General features: G+C 45.7%; 1 protein-coding gene across 13 annotated transcripts in view; it reads left to right on the top strand.

Annotated features, from left to right (window-relative positions):
* sorbs2b (sorbin and SH3 domain containing 2b) overlaps nt 1-23092 on the top strand; it is an 84579-nt gene that overhangs the window by 50571 nt on the left and 10916 nt on the right. For all 13 annotated transcript variants that reach the window (XR_006083929.1, XM_024428880.2, XM_042325907.1 and 10 more), the window contains 8 exons: nt 5573-5622; nt 6412-6713; nt 7115-8815; nt 14367-14452; nt 14549-14595; nt 14694-14808; nt 15053-15181; nt 15402-15617. Coding sequence is in view for 12 of the 13 variants with exons in the window: in XM_024428880.2 (XP_024284648.1) it covers nt 5573-5622; nt 6412-6713; nt 7115-8815; nt 14367-14452; nt 14549-14595; nt 14694-14808; nt 15053-15181; nt 15402-15617 (2646 nt within the window). In the remaining variant the exon portion in view is untranslated. The remainder of the gene's footprint in view (nt 1-5572; nt 5623-6411; nt 6714-7114; nt 8816-14366; nt 14453-14548; nt 14596-14693; nt 14809-15052; nt 15182-15401; nt 15618-23092) is intronic.

Genomic DNA, 23092 nt, shown 5'->3' with positions numbered 1-23092 from the left:
GACTGAAACTACTCTCAGGAAAGACTGAAACTACTCTCAGGAAAGCCTGAAACTACTCTCAGGAAAGCCTGAAACTCCTCTCAGGAAAGCCTGAAACTCCTCAGGAAAGCCTGAAACTCCTCTCAGGAAAGCCTGAAATTCCTCTCGGGAAAGACTGAAACTCCTCTCGGGAAAGCCTGAAACTACTCTCAGGAAAGACTGAAACTCCTCTCAGGAAAGACTGAAACTCCTCTCAGGAAAGACTGAAACTACTCTCAGGAAAGACTGAAACTACTCTCTGGAAAGACTGAAACTACTCTCAGGAAAGACTGAAACTACTCTCTGGAAAGACTGAAACTACTCTCAGGAAAGACTGAAACTACTCTCAGGAAAGACTGAAACTACTCTCTGGAAAGACTGAAACTACTCTCGGGAAAGACTGAAACTCCTCTCAGAAAAGACTGAAACTCCTCTCAGGAAAGCCTGAAACTACTCTCAGGAAAGACTGAAACTACTCTCAGGAAAGACTGAAACTACTCTCAGGAAAGACTGAAACTACTCTCAGGAAAGACTGAAACTCCTCAGGAAAGCCTGAAACTACTTTCAGGAAAGACTGAAACTACTCTCAGGAAAAACTGAAACTACTCTCACCAAAGCCGGAAACTACTCTCAGGAAAGACTGAAACTCCTCTCAGGAAAGCCTGAAACTACTCTCAGGAAAGCCTGAAACTCCTCTCAGGAAAGCCTGAAACTCCTCAGGAAGGAAACTCCTCTCAGGAAAGCCTGAAACTCCTCTCGGGAAAGACTGAAACTCCTCTCAGGAAAGCCTGAAACTCCTCAGGAAAGCCTGAAACTACTCTCAGGAAAGACTGAAACTCCTCTCAGGAAAGCCTGAAACTACTCTCAGGAAAGACTGAAACTACTCTCTGGAAAGACTGAAACTACTCTCGGGAAAGACTGAAACTACTCTCAGGAAAGACTGAAACTCCTCTCAGGAAAGACTGAAACTACTCTCAGGAAAGCCTGAAACTCCTCTCAGGAAAGCCTGAAACTCCTCAGGAAAGCCTGAAACTCCTCTCAGGAAAGCCTGAAACTCCTCTCGGGAAAGACTGAAACTCCTCTCGGGAAAGCCTGAAACTACTCTCAGGAAAGACTGAAACTCCTCTCAGGAAAGCCTGAAACTCCTCTCTGGAAAGCCTGAAACTACTCTCAGGAAAGACTGAAACTACTCTCTGGAAAGACTGAAACTACTCTCGGGAAAGACTGAAACTCCTCTCAGAAAAGACTGAAACTCCTCTCAGGAAAGCCTGAAACTACTCTCAGGAAAGACTGAAACTACTCTCAGGAAAGACTGAAACTACTCTCAGGAAAGACTGAAACTACTCTCAGGAAAGACTGAAACTACTCTCTGGAAAGACTGAAACTACTCTCGGGAAAGACTGAAACTCCTCTCAAGAAAGACTGAAACTCCTCTCAGGAAAGCCTGAAACTACTCTCAGGAAAGACTGAAACTACTCTCGGGAAAGCCTGAAACTCCTCTCAGGAAAGCCTGAAACTACTCTCAGGAAAGACTGAAACTACTCTCAGGAAAAACTGAAACTACTCTCACCAAAGCCTGAAACTACTCTCAGGAAAGACTGAAACTACTCCCAGGAAAGACTGAAACTACTCTCAGCAAAGCCTGAAACTACTCTCAGGAAAGACTGAAACTACTCTCATCAAAGCCTGAAACTACTCTCAGGAAAGACTGAAACTCCTCTCGGGAAAGACTGAAACTCCTCTCGGGAAAGCCTGAAACTACTCTCGGGAAAGCCTGAAACTACTCTCGGGAAAGTCGGAAACTACTCTCTGGAAACACTGAAACTACTCTCGGGAAAGACTGAAACTACTCTCAGGAAAGACTGAAACAACTCTCAGGAAAGACTGAAACTACTCTCTGGAAAGACTGAAACTACTCTCAGGAAAGACTGAAACTACTCTCAGGAAAGACTGAAACTACTCTCAGGAAAGACTGAAACTCCTCTCAGGAAAGACTGAAACTACTCTCAGGAAAGACTGAAACTACTCTCTGAAAAGACTGAAACTACCCTCAGGAAAGACTGAAACTACTCTCAGGAAAGACTGAAACTACTCTCTGGAAAGACTGAAACTACTCTCAGGAAAGACTGAAACTCCTCTCAAGAAAGACTGAAACTCCTCTCAGGAAAGCCTGAAACTACTCTCAGGAAAGACTGAAACTACTCTCGGGAAAGCCTGAAACTCCTCTCAGGAAAGCCTGAAACTACTCTCAGGAAAGACTGAAACTACTCTCAGGAAAAACTGAAACTACTCTCACCAAAGCCTGAAACTACTCTCAGGAAAGACTGAAACTACTCCCAGGAAAGCCTGAAACTACTCTCAGCAAAGCCTGAAACTACTCTCAGGAAAGACTGAAACTACTCTCAGGAAAGACTGAAACTACTCTCAGGAAAGACTGAAACTACTCTCTGGAAAGACTGAAACTACTCTCGGGAAAGACTGAAACTCCTCTCAAGAAAAACTGAAACTCCTCTCAGGAAAGCCTGAAACTACTCTCAGGAAAGACTGAAACTACTCTCAGGAAAAACTGAAACTACTCTCACCAAAGCCTGAAACTACTCTCAGGAAAGACTGAAACTACTCCCAGGAACGACTGAAACTACTCTCAGGAAAGACTGAAACTACTCTCTGGAAAGACTGAAACTACTCTCGGGAAAGACTGAAACTCCTCTCAGGAAAGACTGAAACTCCTCTCAGGAAAGCCTGAAACTCCTCTCGGGAAAGTCTGAAACTCCTCTCAGGAAAGACTGAAACTACTCTCAGGAAAGCCTGAGACTACTCTCAGGAAAGCCTGAAATTACTCTCGGGAAAGACTGAAACTACTCTCAGGAAAGGCTGAAAGTTTACTGAAAGTCTCTTTTACTCCCCAGAACAGTCACCATTCTTTGTTTTCTTTTTCATAATGTTTCTTTGTCATGTCATTGATTCAAAGCAGTAGGTTAACGGGCAAGTCAGTTGTTGAGGCAACAGCCATTGTCAACTGCCATGTTTGCTTTTGAGAGTATTACATTATATAATTTGATCATGTGTATAGTCTATATGTCTTAGCTAGAGACAGTATTAGTCTTAGCTCAGCATTTAGGACTTCTGCTTTGGTTCAATAGGCTCTGACAGAGACCTTTATGTGGACATGTTTACTAGAGTATCATGTTACATACTGAACAAAAATATAAACACAACATGTGAAGTATTGGTCCCGTGTTTCATGAGGTAAAATAAAAGATTGCAGGCATTTTCCATGTGCACAAAAAGCTTATTTCTCTATTTTGTGCACCAATTTGTTTACATCCCTGTCAGTGAGCATTTCCCCTTTGCCAAGATAATCCATTCACCTGACATGTGTGGCATATCAAGAAGATGATTAAACAGCATGATCATTACACAGGTGGACCTTGTGCTGGGGACAATAAAAGGCCACCCTAAAATATGCAGTTTTGTCACATAACACAATACCACAGATGTCTCAAGTTTTGAGGGAGCGTGCAGTTGTAATGTTAATTTCTCTATCATATGCCGCCTCCAACGTCATTTTAGAGAATTTGGCAGTACTGTACGTACAACAGGCCTCACAACCGCAGATCATGTGTAACTATGCCAGCCCAGGACCTTCACATCCGGCTTCTTCAGCTGCGGGATCGTCTGAGACCAGCCACCTGGACAGCTGATGAAACTGAGGAGTATTTCTGTCTGTAATAAAGCCCTTTTGTGGGGAAAAACAAATTCTGATTGGCTGGTCCTGGCTCCTAAGTGGCTGTGCCTATGGCTGCGCCCCTGCCCAGTGATGCGAAATCAATAGATTATGGCCTAATTTATTTATTTATATTGACTGTATTCCTTATATGAACTGAAATTGTTGCATGTTGTGTTTTATATTTTTGTTCAACATATATCCAGTTTCACCCACATTTTTTCTGACTAGGTAAAGTAGCTTAAAGTAGCTTTCCCCCCTTACTGACGAGGTAAAGTAGCTTAAAGTAGCTTTCCCTCTTACTGACGAGGTAAAGTAGCTTAAAGTAACTTTCCCCCTTACTGACTAGGTAAAGTAGCTTAAAGTAGCTTTCCCCCTTACTGACGAGGTAAAGTAGCTTAAAGTAGATTTCCCCCTTACTGACTTGGTAAAGTAGGTTAAAGTAGCTTTCCCCCTTACTGACGAGGTAAAGTATCTTTTGTCTGCCAGTGAATGTTACAGGAACTTCTTTGAGATAACATCACAAATAAGGACTTAAACACTGTAAGGTAGGATTTGTTTCTTTGAATTGTCAGTAAGGGGGAAAGTAATAGATAGGTACTGTACATTGTTGATTTGCCATATACAATGTCTGTACTTCACAGGCAGTGTGATGAATATCACTTCTGATGATACAGCTCTGTATCATCAGTCTATAGACCAAGTTTGCTATGTATCTCATACCTTGCAAAGTAGCTATTTTACTATAAGAGTAAGTTACACACTCATCTCAAATAATATAACTTTACGTGGTCATTAAATTAATTATATGATGAATATATTGGAGGAAGCCACTGTAGAAGTTATGGCAGGAGGTAGGTAGATAGGATATTGTATAATCAACCATAGAGCTTCCTGGACCTGAGACAGATCGTCATGGGGGGTCTTGGCCCGTCCAATGACGTGTTTGCCTGTGCGGTAGCTGACGCTTAGAACAGTATTTCTGTTTACCGGTTACCAGTCTGTCACAGTGACACTCCATTCCTGGCAACCGGCATCAGGTCTACTTTTAAAGAGGGTTTTAAAAAAATGTCCGGGGCTCTGTTGGGCAGAGAGAGAACGAGGCAACTAATGAACTATTACCAGGCTTCTGCCTCAGTAGCAGGGGGAATGGTCATCTTCTCCAGCCAGGTGTACAAGGAGTTCCCTGCCTTGTTCGACATTGAAACTCTCGTAAGTGAATCATCGCTGTAGGTTTTTGACAGAGGAACATACCCTTTTCACAGTGACAGAAGCCAAGGAAAAATTTTAAAGGTTGACGTTGGAAGGTATTTAATTCAGCATTTCATGGATGTTTCCAAAGCCTTGTGTTCTCATACAGAGGCTGCTGTGAGAGGGTGCTGGGTATAGTAGCTTTCTGAAGGAGCTCTGTTTGTTTACAGTCTGTCTGTTCACTTGTGTTCTCATACAGAGGCTGCTGTGAAAGGGTGCTGGGTATAGTAGCTTTCTGAAGGAGCTCTGTTTGTTTACAGTCTGTCTGTTCACTTGTGTTCTCAGACAGAGGCTGCTGTGAGAGGGTGCTGGGTATAGTAGCTTTCTGAAGGAGCTCTGTTTGTTTACAGTCTGTCTGTTCACTTGTGTTCTCAGACAGAGGCTGCTGTGAGAGGGTGCTGGGTATAGTAGCTTTCTGAAGGAGCTCTGTTTGTTTACAGTCTGTCTGTTCACTTGAGTTCTCAGACAGAGGCTGCTGTGAGAGGGTGCTGGGTATAGTAGCTTTCTGAAGGAGCTCTGTTTGTTTACAGTCTGTCTGTTCACTTGGCACTCAAGCTGCTCTCTGCTCGCTTTCAGAGTTCCCTCCAACAGGCCTCTACAGACAGGAACACAGACAGGCCATCAAGGTAAGTCAGATCCCTCTCTATTAAACAACCATTGATTCTCAAGAGTCTATAGCAAATTATGTTGACACATCTTTAACAAAATGGCCCAGACTCTTTGCTTTATGTGGAGTTTGTCAGGCAACACCTTACCCAGTGTACTGTATATATGGAGCAGTGTGCTCTGAGTGGGACAGCTGGAATAGCCATGCCCTTGAGTGCTGTCAACTCAGCCATGAATCTCAGCCTCCCCCACACCTCTTCCACTGTGGCCCGCTAGGGCAAATCTATACTTGTCATCACTCCTCACAGCTCTGTCTTCCAAGTGGGCGTACTGTAATAAACATTATAGCCTACTGTAACAGTATGGATACAGTCAGTAGACAACTGTTATCTGAAGAAGAGTTGTTGATGAGGCTCACATTCACATCTCATACTGGGAATTATGTTTCATCCCATGAGGAGGAATGGTTTATGTGTGGGATACTGGTCGTTTTAAAGACCCATTAGGAGGCATGCTGTTGTCTGGCAAAATAACACTAAACCGAAGTTGATGATGTATGAAAATAAATACAAACGTAAGCAATTTACTGTTGGTCTATTTTGATTACACTACCGTTCAAAAGTTTGGGGTCACTTAGAAATGCTAACAATGTCTACACTGTATTTCTGGTCAATTTTATGTTATTTTAATAGACAAAAAATGAGCTTTTCTTTCAAAATCAAGGAAATTTCTATGTGACCCCAAACTTTTGAACGGTAGTATAGCTTGAATTAATGTGTGGCAAACTCAGGACTTAACCTATCTATCAGTGTCCACAGCTCAACCAGTGACTACAGGAAGAGGAGGAAGTCCGAGGTAGCAGCCCAGCAGCCCAGACCAGCCAGCACCCTGACCACAAGCCAGAGTACATCCAGCAGCCTGTCAGGGCCCAATAGCACCACCAGCCACCACCCAGTCTCCTGGCCTGTAGAATCTCCCCGTAGCAGCAGTTACAGCAGCGGCCTCAACTCCTCAGGACGGCCCTCTGAACCTCCACGTAGCAGCAGTTACAGCAGCGGCCTACGCAAGCCTGTGGCAAGCTCCTCCCCTGCCTCCCCCTCCAAAGCCAAAGGTAGGGCCCATCTCTGAACTTCACTGGTTTGATAGAACTGAGAGAAGACAGATACTGAAACAGACCACATCAACAGTTGCTTAGACTTATGTATTTCAATTTAAAAAGCAGTGTAACGTTTGGCTTGGAATGAGAAGTTTTAAAGTGTAGTGCATGCTTTGTGCATTAATCTATGAGTGCTATGGAATACTTTATCCTCTGTGTACTATTTCCTCTCTGTGGCTAACAACGGTCTGCCACTCAGCTATGTATAAACATTATATTCTTATCAGTTTTTTTTATTGTGTGTCTCTCTAACCCCACTCTGTCTTCAGCTCTTCCTGGCTGATTTCCACGTGAACCTTTTAATGTCTTCTCATGTCTCTCTCTTACCATGCTGCTCTTGGTGGATATACCTTAAGGTGGGGATATTAGCAACACCTACTCAGCCCATTTCAGTTGTCCAGGTCCCTCTCCAGGTCCCAACCACAATACCTCACATAACTCAGTGTTTCCTTGTCTTAATGATGAGGCTTTTGACTGTGTTGAGCCCCCTGAGGGCTCTGATGAGAGCCCTGATGTGTGCCTGAAGAACGGCTGGCAGGCTCATGTCCAGAGCCAGAATGCCGAGGCCTGGAGCTCTGCTGAGGAAAAGCCAACCTCTCCCAAACTCAAGTCCTGGAGCTGTGACGACCTCCTGGCAGAAGATAGAGGATGTCCGGGAGGTTCTGTAGGTTCACAGGTTCGCTCCGAGAGTGTAGACTTCCTGTCACGTGAGCAGCAGGGCAAAGATCTCAGCGTCTGTGACAGCCCCCTGAGAGAGCGAACCCAGCACCACTCGGCCCACGATGCACCAGGCTTCCTCAAGCTGTACAAGAAGATGCACCACATCAACAGGCAGGATCTGATAGGCTCCCAAAGCTCCCAGGTCATCTGCTCTGTGAAAGCCCGGATCCTGGAGTACGAGAGCGAGCTGCACAAGGACCGGCTGGCCGGCTGGAGGGGCTACAGCGAAGAGGTGCCCCAGGACATGGTGCACAACAGGATCTCTGAGTTCGAGAGCCTCATCCAGAAGTCTAAGTCCATGCCCAACCTAGGGGGTGGGGGTGAGGGTGAGGCTACCCCGGGGGGCCCGTCCGGGAGGGGCAGCAGCCCCCAGCGATGCTTCTCCATCGAGTCCCTGCTAGACGAGGACCCCCCTGCCAGGAACCGCCCTGAGGGCCAGCCACACTACCCCAGGATCAACGCCCCCACTACCAACAACTGTGTGCCCATCCACATCCAGATCACTGGAGACCACCACCACGTCTACCCCCAGAGACCAGCTTCCCAGCAGGAAGTCTACTCAGACAGTGATCACGACGCCATCAGGTCCAATCTCAGTGACTTCATCCAGATAGAGGGATCTTCCTTCTGTAGTGAGAGTGACTACGACCGCTGCTCTCGGACGTCGTCTGAGAGCCCCTACGGCTCAGGCCACTATCACCACCAACACCGTCATCATAACCTTAACCATAACCAGCAGAAGCACCTGGTCAGCAACTGTAAGGGCCGATGCCCTGCCTCCTACACACGCTTCAGCACCATGCTCAAACATGAGAGGGCCAAGCAGCTGACAGCCGAGGACCCAGAGTCAACCCAGTCCAAGCTGGCCTTCCTTGTGAGTCCGGTACCGTTCAGGAGAAAGAGGGGCTCCCCTCCCCACAGCCACAGGCAGGCCGTCTCCACCCACAGCAGGCCCCCTCCCTGCTATAAGAGCTCCATGTACGAGGCTCTGGACGAAGCCCTGAGGGACATCTATGAACACATCCGGGCCGAGAGGAGGAGGGGCAGCCTGCCCGACAACAGAATCCTCCACAAGCTCCTGGACGAGCTGCTGCCAGACATCCCAGAGAGGAGCTCCTCCCTCAGGGCACTGTGCAGACACAGCCCCAGCCCGGGACCCAGCCCCGTCCCTGGGCCCCAGACCCTGGAGCAGGAGCAGCCATACCCCTCTCAGCCTGACGGCATGCCCAGCCCAACCTGCTACCAGCCTGAGTACAGCCGCCTCTCACACAGTGCCTCCTATCACCTCACAGACCCCAACAACAACAGCCATATCTGTGAAGACGACTACTACCAAGGTGGATGGTTCTCATAAACACACCCACCAGTCCCCTCCCATCTCCCCCGACCCACCTCTTTCTCACCTTATGGGTTGTCGTGGAGTGTTGTAGTTTGAGTTCTTTCCATTTCCCCTCCTGTCCCCTGCACCACTACCATTCTCCACCCGTCTTCGGAGTATTGTTCTTGAGTTTGTGACCTGTGAGTGGTTCCATCTTCTGGAATGTCTGAGAAGCATGATTCCCTCCAGCAAGTCACCCGCCCCACTAACTCTGTTGTATTGATCAAGTCACCCCCCCAACTCTGTTGTATTGATCAAGTCACCTCCCCCCTAACTCTGTTGTATTGATCAAGTCATCCCCCTAACTCTGTTGCATGGATCAAGTCACCCCCTAACTCTGTTGTATTGATCAAGTCATCTCCCCCAACTCTGTTGTATTGATCAAGTCACCCCCAACTCTGTTGTATTGATCAAGTCACCCCCCAACTCTGTTGTATTGATCAAGTCACCCCCTAACTCTGTTGTATTGATCAAGTCACCCCCCAACTCTGTTGTATTGATCAAGTCACCCCCCATAACTCTGTTGCATTGATCAAGTCACCCCCTAACTCTGTTGTATTGATCAAGTCACCCCCTAACTCTGTTGTATTCTTCAAGTCACCCCCTAACTCTGTTGTATTCATCAAGTCACCCCCTATCTCTGTTGTATTCATCAAGTCACTCCCCTAACTCTGTTGTATTGATTAAGTCACCCCCCAACTCTGTTGTATTGATCAAGTCACCCCCCTAACTATGTTGTATTCATCAAGTCACTCCCCTAACTCTGTTGTATTCATCAAGTCACCCCCTAACTCTGTTGTATTGATCAAGTCACCCCCTAACTATGTTGTATTCATCAAGTCACCCCCTAACTCTGTTGTATTGATCAAGTCACCCCCTAACTCTGTTGTATTGATCAAGTCACCCCCTAACTCTGTTGTAATTCATCAAGTCACCCCCTAACTCTGTTGTATTCATCAAGTCACACCCCCTAACTCTGTTGTATTCATCAAGTCACCCCCTAACTCTGTTGTATTGATCAAGTCACCCTCCTAACTCTGTTGTATTCATCAAGTCACCCCCTTAACTCTGTTGTATTGATCAAGTCACTCTGTTGTATTGATCAAGTCACCCCCTAACTCTGTTGTATTCATCAAGTCACCCCCTAACTCTGTTGTATTGATCAAGTCCCCCTAACTCAAGTCACCCCCTAACTCTGTTGTATTCATCAAGTCACCCCCTAACACTGTTGTATCCATCAAGTCACCCCCTAACTCTGTTGTATTCATCAAGTCACCCCCTAACCCCCACCCTAACTCTGTTGTATTGATCAATTCATCAAGTCACCCCCTAACTCATTCATCAAGTCACCCCCTAACTCTGTTGTATTGATCAAGTCATTCATCCCCCCTCAACTCTGTTGTATTCAAGTCACCCCCTAATCAACTCTGTTGTCACAAGTCACCCCCTAACTCTGTTGTATTGATCAAGTCACCCCCTAACTCTGTTGTATTGATCAAGTCACCCCCTAACTCTGTTGTATTGATCAAGTCACTTCCCCTAACTCTGTTGTATTCATCAAGTCACCCCCTAACTCTGTTGTATTCATCAAGTCACCCTCCTAACCCTGTTGTATTCATCAAGCCACCCCCTAACTCTGTTGTATTCATCAAGTCACCCCCTTAACTCTGTTGTATTCATCAAGTCACCCCCTTAACTCTGTTGTATTCATCAAGTCACCCCCTAACTCTGTTGTATTGATCAAGTCACCCCCCCCTAACTCTGTTGTAATTCATCAAGTCACCCCCTAACTCTGTTGTATTCATCAAGTCACACCCTCCTAACTCTGTTGTATTCATCAAGTCACCCCCTTAACTCTGTTGTATTCATCAAGTCACCCCCTTAACTCTGTTGTATTCATCAAGTCACCCCTAACTCTGTTGTATTGATCAAGTCACCCCCTAACTCTTTTGTGTTGATCAAGTCACCCCTAACTCTGTTGTATTGATCAAGTCACTCCCCCTAACTCTGTTGTATTCATCAAGTCACCCCCCTAACTCTGTTGTATTCATCAAGTCACCCTCCTAACCCTGTTGTATTCATCAAGTCACCCCCTAACTCTGTTGTATTCATCAAGTCACCCCCTAACTCTGTTGTATTCATCAAGTCACACCCTCCTAACTCTGTTGTATTCATCAAGTCACCCCCTTAACTCTGTTGTATTGATCAAGTCACTCCCTTAACTCTGTTGTATTCATCAAGTCACCCCCTAACTCTGTTGTATTGATCAAGTCACCCCCTAACTCTGTTTTACTCATCAAGTCACCCCCTAACTCTGTTGTATTGATCAAGTCACCCCCTAACTCTGTTGTATTCATCAAGTCACCCCCTAACTCTGTTGTATTGATCAAGTCACCACCCTAACTCTTTTGTATTGATCAAGTCACCCCCTTACTCTGTTGTATTGATCAAGTCACTCCCCTAACTCTGTTGTATTCATCAAGTCACCCCCTAACTCTGTTGTATTGATCAAGTCACCCCCTAACTCTGTTGTATTGATCAAGTCACCCCCTAACTCTGTTGTATTCATCAAGTCACCCCCTAACTCTGTTGTATTCATCAAGTCACCACCCCTAACTCTGTTGTATTCATCAAGTCACCCCCTAACTCTGTTGTATTCATCAAGTCACCCCCTAACTCTGTTGTATTCATCAAGTCACCCCCTAACTCTGTTGTATTGATCAAGTCACTCCCCCTCACTCTGTTGTATTCATCAAGTCACCCCCTAACTCTGTTGTATTCATCAAGTCACCCTCCTAACCCTGTTGTATTCATCAAGTCACCCCCTAACTCTGTTGTATTCATCAAGTCACCCCCTTAACTCTGTTGTATTCATCAAGTCACCCCCTAACTCTGTTGTATTCATCAAGTCACCCCCTAACTCTGTTGTATTGATCAAGTCACCCCCTAACTCTGTTGTAATTCATCAAGTCACCCCCCCTAACTCTGTTGTATTCATCAAGTCACACCCTCCTAACTCTGTTGTATTCATCAAGTCACTCCCCTTAACTCTGTTGTATTCATCAAGTCACCCCCTAACTCTGTTGTATTGATCAAGTCACCCCCTAACTCTGTTGTTATTCATCAAGTCACCCCCTAACTCTGTTGTATTCATCAAGTCACACCCTCCTAACTCTGTTGTATTCATCAAGTCACCCCCTTAACTCTTGTATTGATCAAGTCACCCCTAACTCTGTTGTATTCATCAAGTCACCCCCTAACGCTGTTGTATTCATCAAGTCACCCCCTAACGCTGTTGTATTCATCAAGTCACCCCCACCCCAACTATGTTGTATTGATCAAGTCACTCCCCTAACTCTTTTGTATTGATTAAGTCACCCCCTAACTCTCTTGTATTGATTAAGTCACCCCCCCTAACTCTGTTGTATTCATCAAGTCACCCCCTAACTCTTTTGTATTGATCAAGTCACCCCCTAACTCTGTTGTATTCATCAAGTCACCCCCTAACTCTGTTGTATTCATCAAGTCACCCCCTAACTCTGTTGTATTGATCAAGTCACCCCCTAACTCTGTTGTGTTGATTAAGTCACCCCCCCTAACTCTGTTGTATTCATCAAGTCAACCCCCCCTAACTCTGTTGCATTCATTATTTGCAGGTTATTCATATTTTCTCGTATGATGTTGGTTATTTTTTCTCCCCAACATTAGTCTATTTTTATATTTATTTATATGTATTTGTGTTATCATTGGAAGTTAGCCTCTTCACTCCCTGAGACGTGTACACATTGGTCTGGTCTCCCATCGCTGAGGGCGACACCCCCATACACCAAAAACATATTTACCAGCCCTCTGGTTGACCTATTTCTGATTAACCTTTCCCGTTACCGAAGGCTAATCTCGAATCTGGAATGCCTTACCAGTCGGCACAGGCGATACAATGTGTGAAAAGAAATGTTTATAAGGCATTCGTGTTGTTGAGTCTTTGTCCACAGCTCAGTCAACATGAAGCCCACCACAGGACCTGTGTCTCCCTGCTACTCTAAAGAGATGCAGCCGTGTGTGTGTGTCTCGTCTAAAAGCTTCTGTTTATAGACATAGCAGGGGGCATATGACTGGAGAGCAGCTGAGGTGGGCAGTCTAAAAAGGCTTCTGTGGGATGTTGGCATGGGGAGAGACAGAGACAGATACTCCTCTCCTATAAATGTGTTTTTCCTCAGAGGAGAAGTGGGTATGTCAACCTGTCTGCTTCATAGCCTGATACTTATGTCTGTATCCTGTCTGTGGTTTTGGCACAGCACATAGTGTGTCTTTTCCTACTGTTGGGAGAAATATCTAGTAACTGATGATTGAAACTCCAGTTGCTGGACCATTGACCAGAGTATGCAGGCCCCCTTTTACTTGACATACTATCCCAAGCAAAGAGAGGTTTTCTGGCAGCAGTCCGCACTAAGACCACATCAGCACCCAGTGCTGACCTGCAGTATAAATACTAGTGGGTGGCAGGTGGCCTAGCAGTTAAGAGATTTGGGCCTGTAACTGAAAGGTTGCTGGTTTGAATCCCTGAGCTGAATAGGTGAAAAATATGTTGATGTGCCCTTGAGCAAGGCAATTGCTCCTATGGACTGAGTGTACAAAGCAGGAACACCTTCCTAATGTTGAGTTGCACCCCCCCCCCCTTTTGCCCTCAGAACAGTCTCAATTCATCAGGGCATGGACTCTACAAGGTGTCGAAAGCGTTCCACAGAGATGCTGGACCTTGTTGACTCCAATGTTTCCCACAGTTGTGTCAAGTTGGCTGGATATCCTTTGGGAGGTTGACCATTCTTGATACACACGGGACTGTTGAGCGTGAAAACCTAGTAGCATTGCAGTTCTTGACACAAACCGGTCCGCCTGGCACCTACTACCATACCGCATTCAAAGGCACTTATATATTTTGTCTTGCCCATTCACCCTCTGTATGGCACACATACACAATCATAGCTTTCACCTGGATTCACCTGGTCAGTCTATGTAATGGAAAGAGCAGGTGTTCCTAATGTTTTGTCACTCGGTGTAAATCGCTCTGGATAAGAGTGTCTGCTAAATCACTAAAATGTACATTTCCATCCAGGGTGTTTGTTCCTGCTGGATATAAATGTTCTTGTTTGGAGTCATTGAGAGAGACGGGCTCGCTACTGAAAATATAACTGGATACAGCTGTATGGCACCCTATTTCCTACATCTGGTCTACGTGCCTTAAAGCAAGCTGTAGGGAATCCAGGACAGTACAGATACCTTTCTACAGTATGGAGTGGTGAAGTTGAGTCTGTTTCCCATACCATACACTAGGTTAGATAAGGGTTTAGATTTTTTCTGTAGTTTTATTTTGATTCATCACATTATTTATCTAATAGACCTCTTTTTGTTCCTCTCATACCCTTGCCATCGACTCCTCCCTTGCATGTTAAGTGTCTGTATGGACTGTTCCTCTCTGTTCCTCACTGTGGCCTTCTCTCCCTTTCTCACAGACCAGGACCCCACCAGGGGCCACTCTTACGCTGATGGGGGCCGCCACACCCCCCAGATCAGGATACCAAACCCTGAAGTCAGAGAGGTAAACAATTGTATTTGGCCTCCGATTTATATTTGAATACTTGTACTGAACACCGGTAGAGGGATGATTGATTGTTTCTTTCCATGCCCTCAACAGAAACAGCCAGCCAGAGCTGTATATGACTTCAAGGCACAGACAGTGAAGTAAGTACAGATCAAACCCAATGTTTGCTAGTATTTCAGATGAAGACAACAATGACGCATCCCTCAGCCATGACGCTAATGGTCCATGTGTTGTGCAGGGAGCTGACATTCAGGAAGGGGGAGACGGTGTACATCATCAGGCAGATTGACAACAACTGGTATGAAGGAGAGCACCGTGGACTGCTGGGGATCTTCCCCATCTCCTATGTGGAGGTTAGTGTCTGCTCTCTACTCTCCTCTCTCTCATCTCTCCTCTCTTCCTATCATCTCTCCTCCCTTGCTCTTATTCTTACATCTCTCCTCATCTCTCCTCTCTTCCTCTCTCCTCTCCTCTTTTTCTCTCTCCTCTTCTAGCTGTCTCAATGTGGGTTTTCAATGCACAGTATTGAATAACTTTGAGTTCATATTTGTCCCCTATCCTGAACCCACAGCCTATCTCTCCCTCTTTATTCTTTAGAAAATCCCTGTCTCTAAGAAGCAGCAGCCAGCCAGACCTCCCCCGCCAGCCCAGGTCAGAGAGATTGGTGAAGCAGTGGCTCGCTACAACTTTAATGCTGACACCAACGTGGAGCTCTCACTGAGAAAGGCAAGAGCCTCTCCGCTGTCACTGCATAACTTTGACTCTCAAATTGTCTGACTGTATATAGTTCTCATCCCCTGTCTACAATTAAACTGACTTCTACGTGTGTGTGTGTGTGTGTGTGTGTGTGTGTGTGTGTGTGTGTGTGTGTGTGTGTGTGTGTGTGTGTGTGTGTGTGTGTGTGTGTGTGTGTGTGTGTGCGTGTGCGTGTGCGTGCGTCTGACAGGGTGAGAGGGTGATTCTGCTGAGCCAGGTGGACCAGAACTGGTATGAAGGGAAGATCCCAGGGAGCAACAAGCAGGGCATCTTCCCCGTGACCTACGTAGATGTAGTGGTCAAGAAGTCCCCCACTGCCAAGAACCCCGCCCACCACTACCTAGAACCCTCTTCTTTACCCCAGAGCCTATCCGCTGACAGGATTCACCCTGTGGGTTCGGCCAAGGTACGATGACCCCACCGGACCCCACATAACCTGACCCAAATGGCACCCTATTCTGTATTTGGTGCACTGCTTTTGACCAGAGCCCTATAGGCCGTGGTCCAAAGTAGTACACCGTATAGGGAATGAGGTACCATTTAGAAGGCACACAAAATATCCACTTGGCATTTACAATCTACTGTCAGACTACCGGTCTATATGGCTCGTGACTATACTGCATGTGTCTTTTAGTAAGTGATCGGTTTTGAAGAGAGGCATACTGTAGTAGAGTACTTTGTCTCAGTTAGAACATTCTAGAACTAAGGGTGGTCTTCTCAGCTGTCTTGTTATGCATATATTAGCATTGGGGAGCTGTTGTCCTAGCGTGACAATAGGATACGCTTCTAACACCAGCCACCAATCCATCAGGTTTTTTACACCAGCCACCAACCAATCCATCAGGTTTTTTACACCAGCCACCAACCAATCCATCAGGTTTCTTATACCAGCCACCAATCCATCAGGTTTCTTACAGCAGCCACCAATCCATCAGGTTTCTTACACCAGCCACCAATCTATCAGGTTTCTTACACCAGCCACCAACCAATCCATCAGGCTTCTAACACCAGCCACCAATCCATCAGGTTTCTTACACCAGCCACCAATCCATCAGGTTTCTTACACCAGCCACCAACCAATCCATCAGGCTTCTTACACCAGCTGCCAATCCATCAGGTTTCTTACACCAGCCACCAATCCATCAGGTGTCTTACACCAGCCACCAATCCATCAGGTTTCTTACACCAGCCACCAATCCATCAGGTTTCTTACACCAGCCACCAATCCATCAGGTTTCTTACACCAGCCACCAATCCATCAGGTTTCTTACACCAGCCACCAACCAATCCATCAGCTTTCTTACACCAGCCACCAACCAATCCATCAGCTTTCTTACACCAGCCACCAACCAATCCATCAGGCTTCTTACAGCAGCCACCAATCGGTATGATTTAGTCTAACTCAATCCTTGACAAACCCACACTGTACACACACAGTTTCTCTATGTTTAAAGGGCCATAGGTTGAGCGGAAGAGATTTGTGATGCCGGCACTATGACATTCATTGTAGAAGCCTTGTTTTCCATGAACCTGTTTAATAGAGACCTCTGTGGGTGCGAGAGCTACCAGCTCCTGCTTCTCCAGTAAGACGTGCCAGGCCCAGTTCACATTTCACACTTCATCCACAGACTTGGCAGCAACAGGGCAGGCTGCATTAGATCCTTGGAAAGTCCCAATCACATTGAAGTTGACATTTTAAAATGGTTAAGGTAAATATTAAGGTTAAGGTTAAGGTTAGGTAAGGGTTAAGGTAAAGATAAGGTTAAGTTTAGGTAAGGGTTATGGTTAAGTTAAGTTAAGGATTAGGGTAAGTGTAGAATTTAAAGTTATGATTCAGGGTAAGGACCAGGGTGGGAAATTAACATCAGCCACCAGCCAAATGCTGGTAGATTTTGGCATTGTCTGGTAGAATGTCTATGTTTACAAGCCACATTGGCAGATGGTCACAGAGCATTTGGCTGGTAGAATGTCTATGTTTACCATTCACATTGGCAGGTGGTCACAGAGCATTTGGCTGGTAGAATGTCTATGTTTACAAGCCACACTGGCAGATGGTCACAGAGCATTTGGCTGGTAGAATGTCTATGTTTACCATTCACATTGGCAGGTGGTCACAGAGCATTTGGCTGGTAGAATGTCTATGTTTACCATTCACATTGGCAGGTGGTCACAGAGCATTTGGCTGGTAGAATGTCTAGTTTACCAGCCACATTGGCAGGTGGTCACAGAGCATTTGGCTGGTAGAATGTCTAGTTTACCATTCACATTGGCAGGTGGTCACAGAGCATTTGGCTGGTAGAATGTCTATGTTTACCATTCACATTGGCAGGTGGTCAGAGCATTTGGCTGGTAGAATGTCTATGTTTACCATTCACATTGGCAGGTGGTCACAGAGCATTTGGCTGGTAGAATGTCTATGTTTACCATTCACATTGGCAGGTGGTCACAGAGCATTTGGCTGGTAGAATGTCTATGTTTACCATTCACATTGGCAGGTGGTCACAGAGCATTTGGCTGGTAGAATGTCTAGTTTACCAGCCACATTGGCAGATGGTCACAGAGCATTTGGCTGGTAGAATGTCTATGTTTACCATTCACATTGGCAGATGGTCACAGAGCATTTGGCTGGTAGAATGTCTATGTTTACCATTCACATTGGCAGGTGGTCACAGAGCATTTGGCTGGTAGAATGTCTATGTTTACCATTCACATTGGCAGGTGGTCACAGAGCATTTGGCTGGTAGAATGTCTATGTTTACAAGCCACACTGGCAGATGGTCACAGAGCATTTGGCTGGTAGAATGTCTATGTTTACCATTCACATTGGCAGGTGGTCACAGAGCATTTGGCTGGTAGAATGTCTAGTTTACCATTCACATTGGCAGGTGGTCACAGAGCATTTGGCTGGTAGAATGTCTAGTTTACCAGCCACATTGGCAGATGGTCACAGAGCATTTGGCTGGTAGAATGTCTATGTTTACCATTCACATTGGCAGGTGGTCACAGAGCATTTGGCTGGTAGAATGTCTATGTTTACCATTCACATTGGCAGATGGCCACAGAGCATTTGGCTGGTAGAATGTCTATGTTTACCATTCACATTGGCAGGTGGTCACAGAGCATTTGGCTGGTAGAATGTCTATGTTTACCATTCACATTGGCAGGTGGTCACAGAGCATTTGGCTGGTAGAATGTCTATGTTTACCATTCACATTGGCAGGTGGTCACAGAGCATGTGGCTGGTAGAATCTCTAGTTTACCAGCCACATTGGCAGATGGTCACAGAGCATTTGGCTGGTAGAATGTCTATGTTTACCATTCACATTGGCAGGTGGTCACAGAGCATGTGGCTGGTAGAATCTCTAGTTTACCAGCCACATTGGCAGATGGTCACAGAGCATTTGGCTGGTAGAATGTCTATGTTTACCATTCACATTGGCAGGTGGTCACAGAGCATGTGGCTGGTAAAATCTCTAGTTTACCAGCCACATTGGCAGGTGGTCACAGAGCATTTGGCTGGTAGAATGTCTAGTTTACCAGCCACATTGGCAGGTGGTCACAGAGCATTTGGCTGGTAGAATGTCTAGTTTACCAGCCACATTGGCAGGTGGTCACAGAGCATTTGGCTGGTAGAATGTCTAGTTTACCAGCCACATTGGCAGGTGGTCACAGAGCATTTGGCTGGTAGAATGTCTAGTTTACCATTCACATTGGCAGGTGGTCACAGAGCATTTGGCTGGTAGAATGTCTAGTTTACCATTCACATTGGCAGGTGGTCACAGAGCATTTGGCTGGTAGAATGTCTATGTTTACCATTCACATTGGCAGGTGGTCACAGAGCATGTGGCTGGTAGAATGTCTAGTTTACCATTCACATTGGCAGATGGTCACAGAGCATTTGGCTGGTAGAATGTCTATGTTTACCATTCACAGTGGCAGGTGGTCACAGAGCATGTGGCTGGTAGAATCTCTAGTTTACCAGCCACATTGGCAGGTGGTCACAGAACAATTGGCTGGTAGAATATCTATGTTTACCATTCACATTGGCAGGTGGTCACAGAACATGTGGCTGGTAGAATCTCTAGTTTACCAGCCACATTGGCAGGTGGTCACAGAACAATTGGCTGGTAGAATATCTATGTTTACCATTCACATTGGCAGGTGGTCACAGAGCATGTGGCTGGTAGAATCTCTAGTTTACCAGCCACATTGGCAGGTGGTCACAGAACATTTGGCTGGTAGAATCTCTAGTTTACCAGCCACATTGGCAGGTGGTCACAGAACAATTGGCTGGTAGAATATCTATGTTTACCATTCACATTGGCAGGTGGTCACAGAGCATTTGGCTGGTAGAATGTCTATGTTTACAAGCCACATTGGTAGGTGGTCACAGAGCATGTGGCTGGTAAAATCTCTAGTTTACCAGCCACATTGGCAGGTGGTCACAGAACATTTGGCTGGTAGAATCTCTAGTTTACCAGCCACATTGGCAGGTGGTCACAGAGCATTTGCCTGGTAGAATGTAGAGGCCGATTAATTAAGGCTGATTTCAAGTTTTCATAACATTTGGAAATCGGTAATTTTGGATGCCCATTTTGCCTATTTTTTTTGTTTGTTTGTTTTTTACACCTTTATTTAATCTTTATTTAACTAGGCAAGTCAGTTAAGAACACATTCTTATTTTCAATGACGGCCTAGGAACGGTGGGTTAACTGCCTTGTTCAGGGGCAGAATGACAGATTTTTACCTTGTCAGCTCAGGGATTCAATCTTGCAGCCTTACGTTTAACTAGACCCACGCTCTAACCACCTGCCTCACGAGGAGCCCACCTGTTACGCGAATGCAGTAAGAAGCCAAGGTAAGTTTCTAGCTAGTATTAAACTTAATCAATCATAATCACTAGTTATAACTACACATGGTTGATGATATTACTAGTTTATCTAGCGTGTCCTGCGTTGCATATAATCGATGCAGTGCTCATTCGCGAAAAAGGACTGTCATTGCTCCAACATGTTCCTAACCATAAACACCAATGCCTTTCTTAATATCAATACACAGAAGTATATATTTTTAAACCTGCATATTTAGCTAAAATAAATCCAGGTTAGCAGGCAATATTAACCAGGTGAAATTGTGTCACTTCTCTTGCGTTCATTGCACGCAGAGTCAGGGTATATGCAACAGTTTGGGCCGCCTGGCTCATTGCGAACTAATTTACCAGAATTTTACGTAATTATGACATAACATTGAAGGTTGTGCAATGTAACAGGAATATTTAGACTGATGGATGCCACCCGTTAGATAAAATACAGAACGGTTCCACATTTCGTTGAAAGAATAAACGTCTTGTTTTCGAGATGATAGTTTCCGAATTTGACCATATTAATGACCTATGGCTCGTATTTCTGTGTTTTATTATATTATAATTAAGTCTATGATTTGATAGAGCAGTCTGACTGAGCGATGGTAGGCACCAGCAGGCTCATAAGCATTCATTCAAACAGCACTTTCGTGCGTTTTGCCAGCAGCGCTGCTGTTTATGACTTCAAGCCCATCAACTCCCGAGTTTAGGCTGGTGTAACGATGTGATGTGAAATGGCTAGCTAGTTAGCGGGGTGCATGCTAATAGCGTTTCAAACGTCACTCACTCTGAGACTTGGAGTAGTTGTTCCCCTTGCTCTGCATGGGTAACGCTGCTTTGAGGGTGTCTGTTGTCGTTGTGTTCCTGGTTCGAGCCCAGGTAGGAGCGAGGAGAGGTACGGAAGCTATACTGTTACACTGGCAATACTAAAGTGCCTATAAAAACATCCAAAGGTATATGAAATACAAATGGTATATTTTATTTTTATTTATTTATTTTTAATTTTTATTTCACCTTTATTTAACCAGGTAGGCTAGTTGAGAACAAGTTCTCATTTGCAACTGCGACCTGGCCAAGATAAAGCATAGCAGTGTGAGCAGACAACACAGAGTTACACATGGAGTAAACAATTAACAAGTCAATAACACAGTAGAAAACAAAGGGGGGAGTCTATATACAATGTGTGCAAAAGGCATGAGGAGGTAGGCGAATAATTACAATTTTGCAGATTAACACTGGAGTGATAAATGATCAGATGGTCATGTACAGGTAGAGATATTGGTGTGCAAAAGAGCAGAAAAGTAAATAAATAAAAACAGTATGTGGATGAGGTAGGTGAAAATGGGTGGGCTATTTAACAATAGACTATGTACAGCTGCAGCGATCGGTTAGCTGCTCAGATAGCTGATGTTTGAAGTTGGTGAGGGAGATAAAAGTCTCCAACTTCAGCGATTTTTGCAATTCGTTCCAGTCACAGGCAGCAGAGTACTGGAACGAAAGGCGGCCAAATGAGGTGTTGGCTTTAGGGATGATCAGTGAGATACACCTGCTGGAGCGCGTGCTACGGATGGGTGTTGCCATCGTGACCAGTGAACTGAGATAAGGCGGAGCTTTACCTAGCATGGACTTGTAGATGACCTGGAGCCAGTGGGTCTGGCGACGAATATGTAACGAGGGCCAGCCGACTAGAGCATACAAGTCACAGTGGTGGGTGGTATAAGGTGCTTTAGTGACAAAACGGATGGCACTGTGATAGACTGCATCCAGTTTGCTGAGTAGAGTGTTGGAAGCCATTTTGTAGATGACATCGCCGAAGTCGAGGATCGGTAGGATAGTCAGTTTTACTAGGGTAAGCTTGGCGGCGTGAGTGAAGGAGGCTTTGTTGCGGAATAGAAAGCCGACTCTTGATTTGATTTTCGATTGGAGATGTTTGATATGAGTCTGGAAGGAGAGTTTGCAGTCTAGCCAGACACCTAGGTACTTATAGATGTCCACATATTCAAGGTCGGAACCATCCAGGGTGGTGATGCTAGTCGGGCATGCGGGCGCAGGCAGCGATCGGTTGAAAAGCATGCATTTGGTTTTACTAGCGTTTAAGAGCAGTTGGAGGCCACGGAAGGAGTGTTGTATGGCATTGAAGCTTGTTTGGAGGTTAGATAGCACAGTGTCCAATGACGGGCCGAAAGTATATAGAATGGTGTCGTCTGCATAGAGGTGGATCAGGGAATCGCCCGCAGCAAGAGCAACATCATTGATATATACAGAGAAAAGAGTCGGCCCGAGAATTGAACCCTGTGGCACCCCCATAGAGACTGCCAGAGGACCGGACAGCATGCCCTCCGATTTGACACACTGAACTCTGTCTGCAAAGTAATTGGTGAACCAGGCAAGGCAGTCATCCGAAAAATCGAGGCTACTGAGTCTGCCGATAAGAATATGGTGATTGGGATTCGAGATGGTCAGTGTCCTGTTTGTTGACTTGGCTTTCGAAGACCTTAGATAGGCAGGGCAGGATGGATATAGGTCTGTAACAGTTTTGGTCCAGGGTGTCTCCCCCTTTGAAGAGGGGGATGACTGCGGCAGCTTTCCAATCCTTGGGGATCTCAGACGATATGAAAGAGAGGTTGAACAGGCTGGTAATAGGGGTTGCGACAATGGCGGCGGATAGTTTCAGAAATAGGGGGTCCAGATTGTCAAGCCCAGCTGATTTGTACGGGTCCAGGTTTTGCAGCTCTTTCAGAACATCTGCTATCTGGATTTGGGTAAAGGAGAACCTGGAGAAGCTTGGGCGAGGAGCTGCCGGGGGCGGAGCTGTTGGCCGAGGTTGGAGTAGCCAGGCGGAAGGCATGGCCAGCCGTTGAGAAATGCTTATTGAAGTTTTCGATAATCATGGATTTATCAGTGGTGACCGTGTTACCTAGTCTCAGTGCAGTGGGCAGCTGGGAGGAGGTGCTCTTGTTCTCCATGGACTTCACAGTGTCCCAGAACTTTTTGGAGTTGGAGCTACAGGATGCAAACTT

Source organism: Oncorhynchus tshawytscha, linkage group LG08 (assembly GCF_018296145.1).
Source record: "Oncorhynchus tshawytscha isolate Ot180627B linkage group LG08, Otsh_v2.0, whole genome shotgun sequence".
Taxonomy (NCBI): Eukaryota; Metazoa; Chordata; class Actinopteri; order Salmoniformes; family Salmonidae; genus Oncorhynchus; species Oncorhynchus tshawytscha.
Note: the sequence above shows the minus strand (reverse complement) of the source record. Positions and strands in the feature narration are given on the sequence as shown.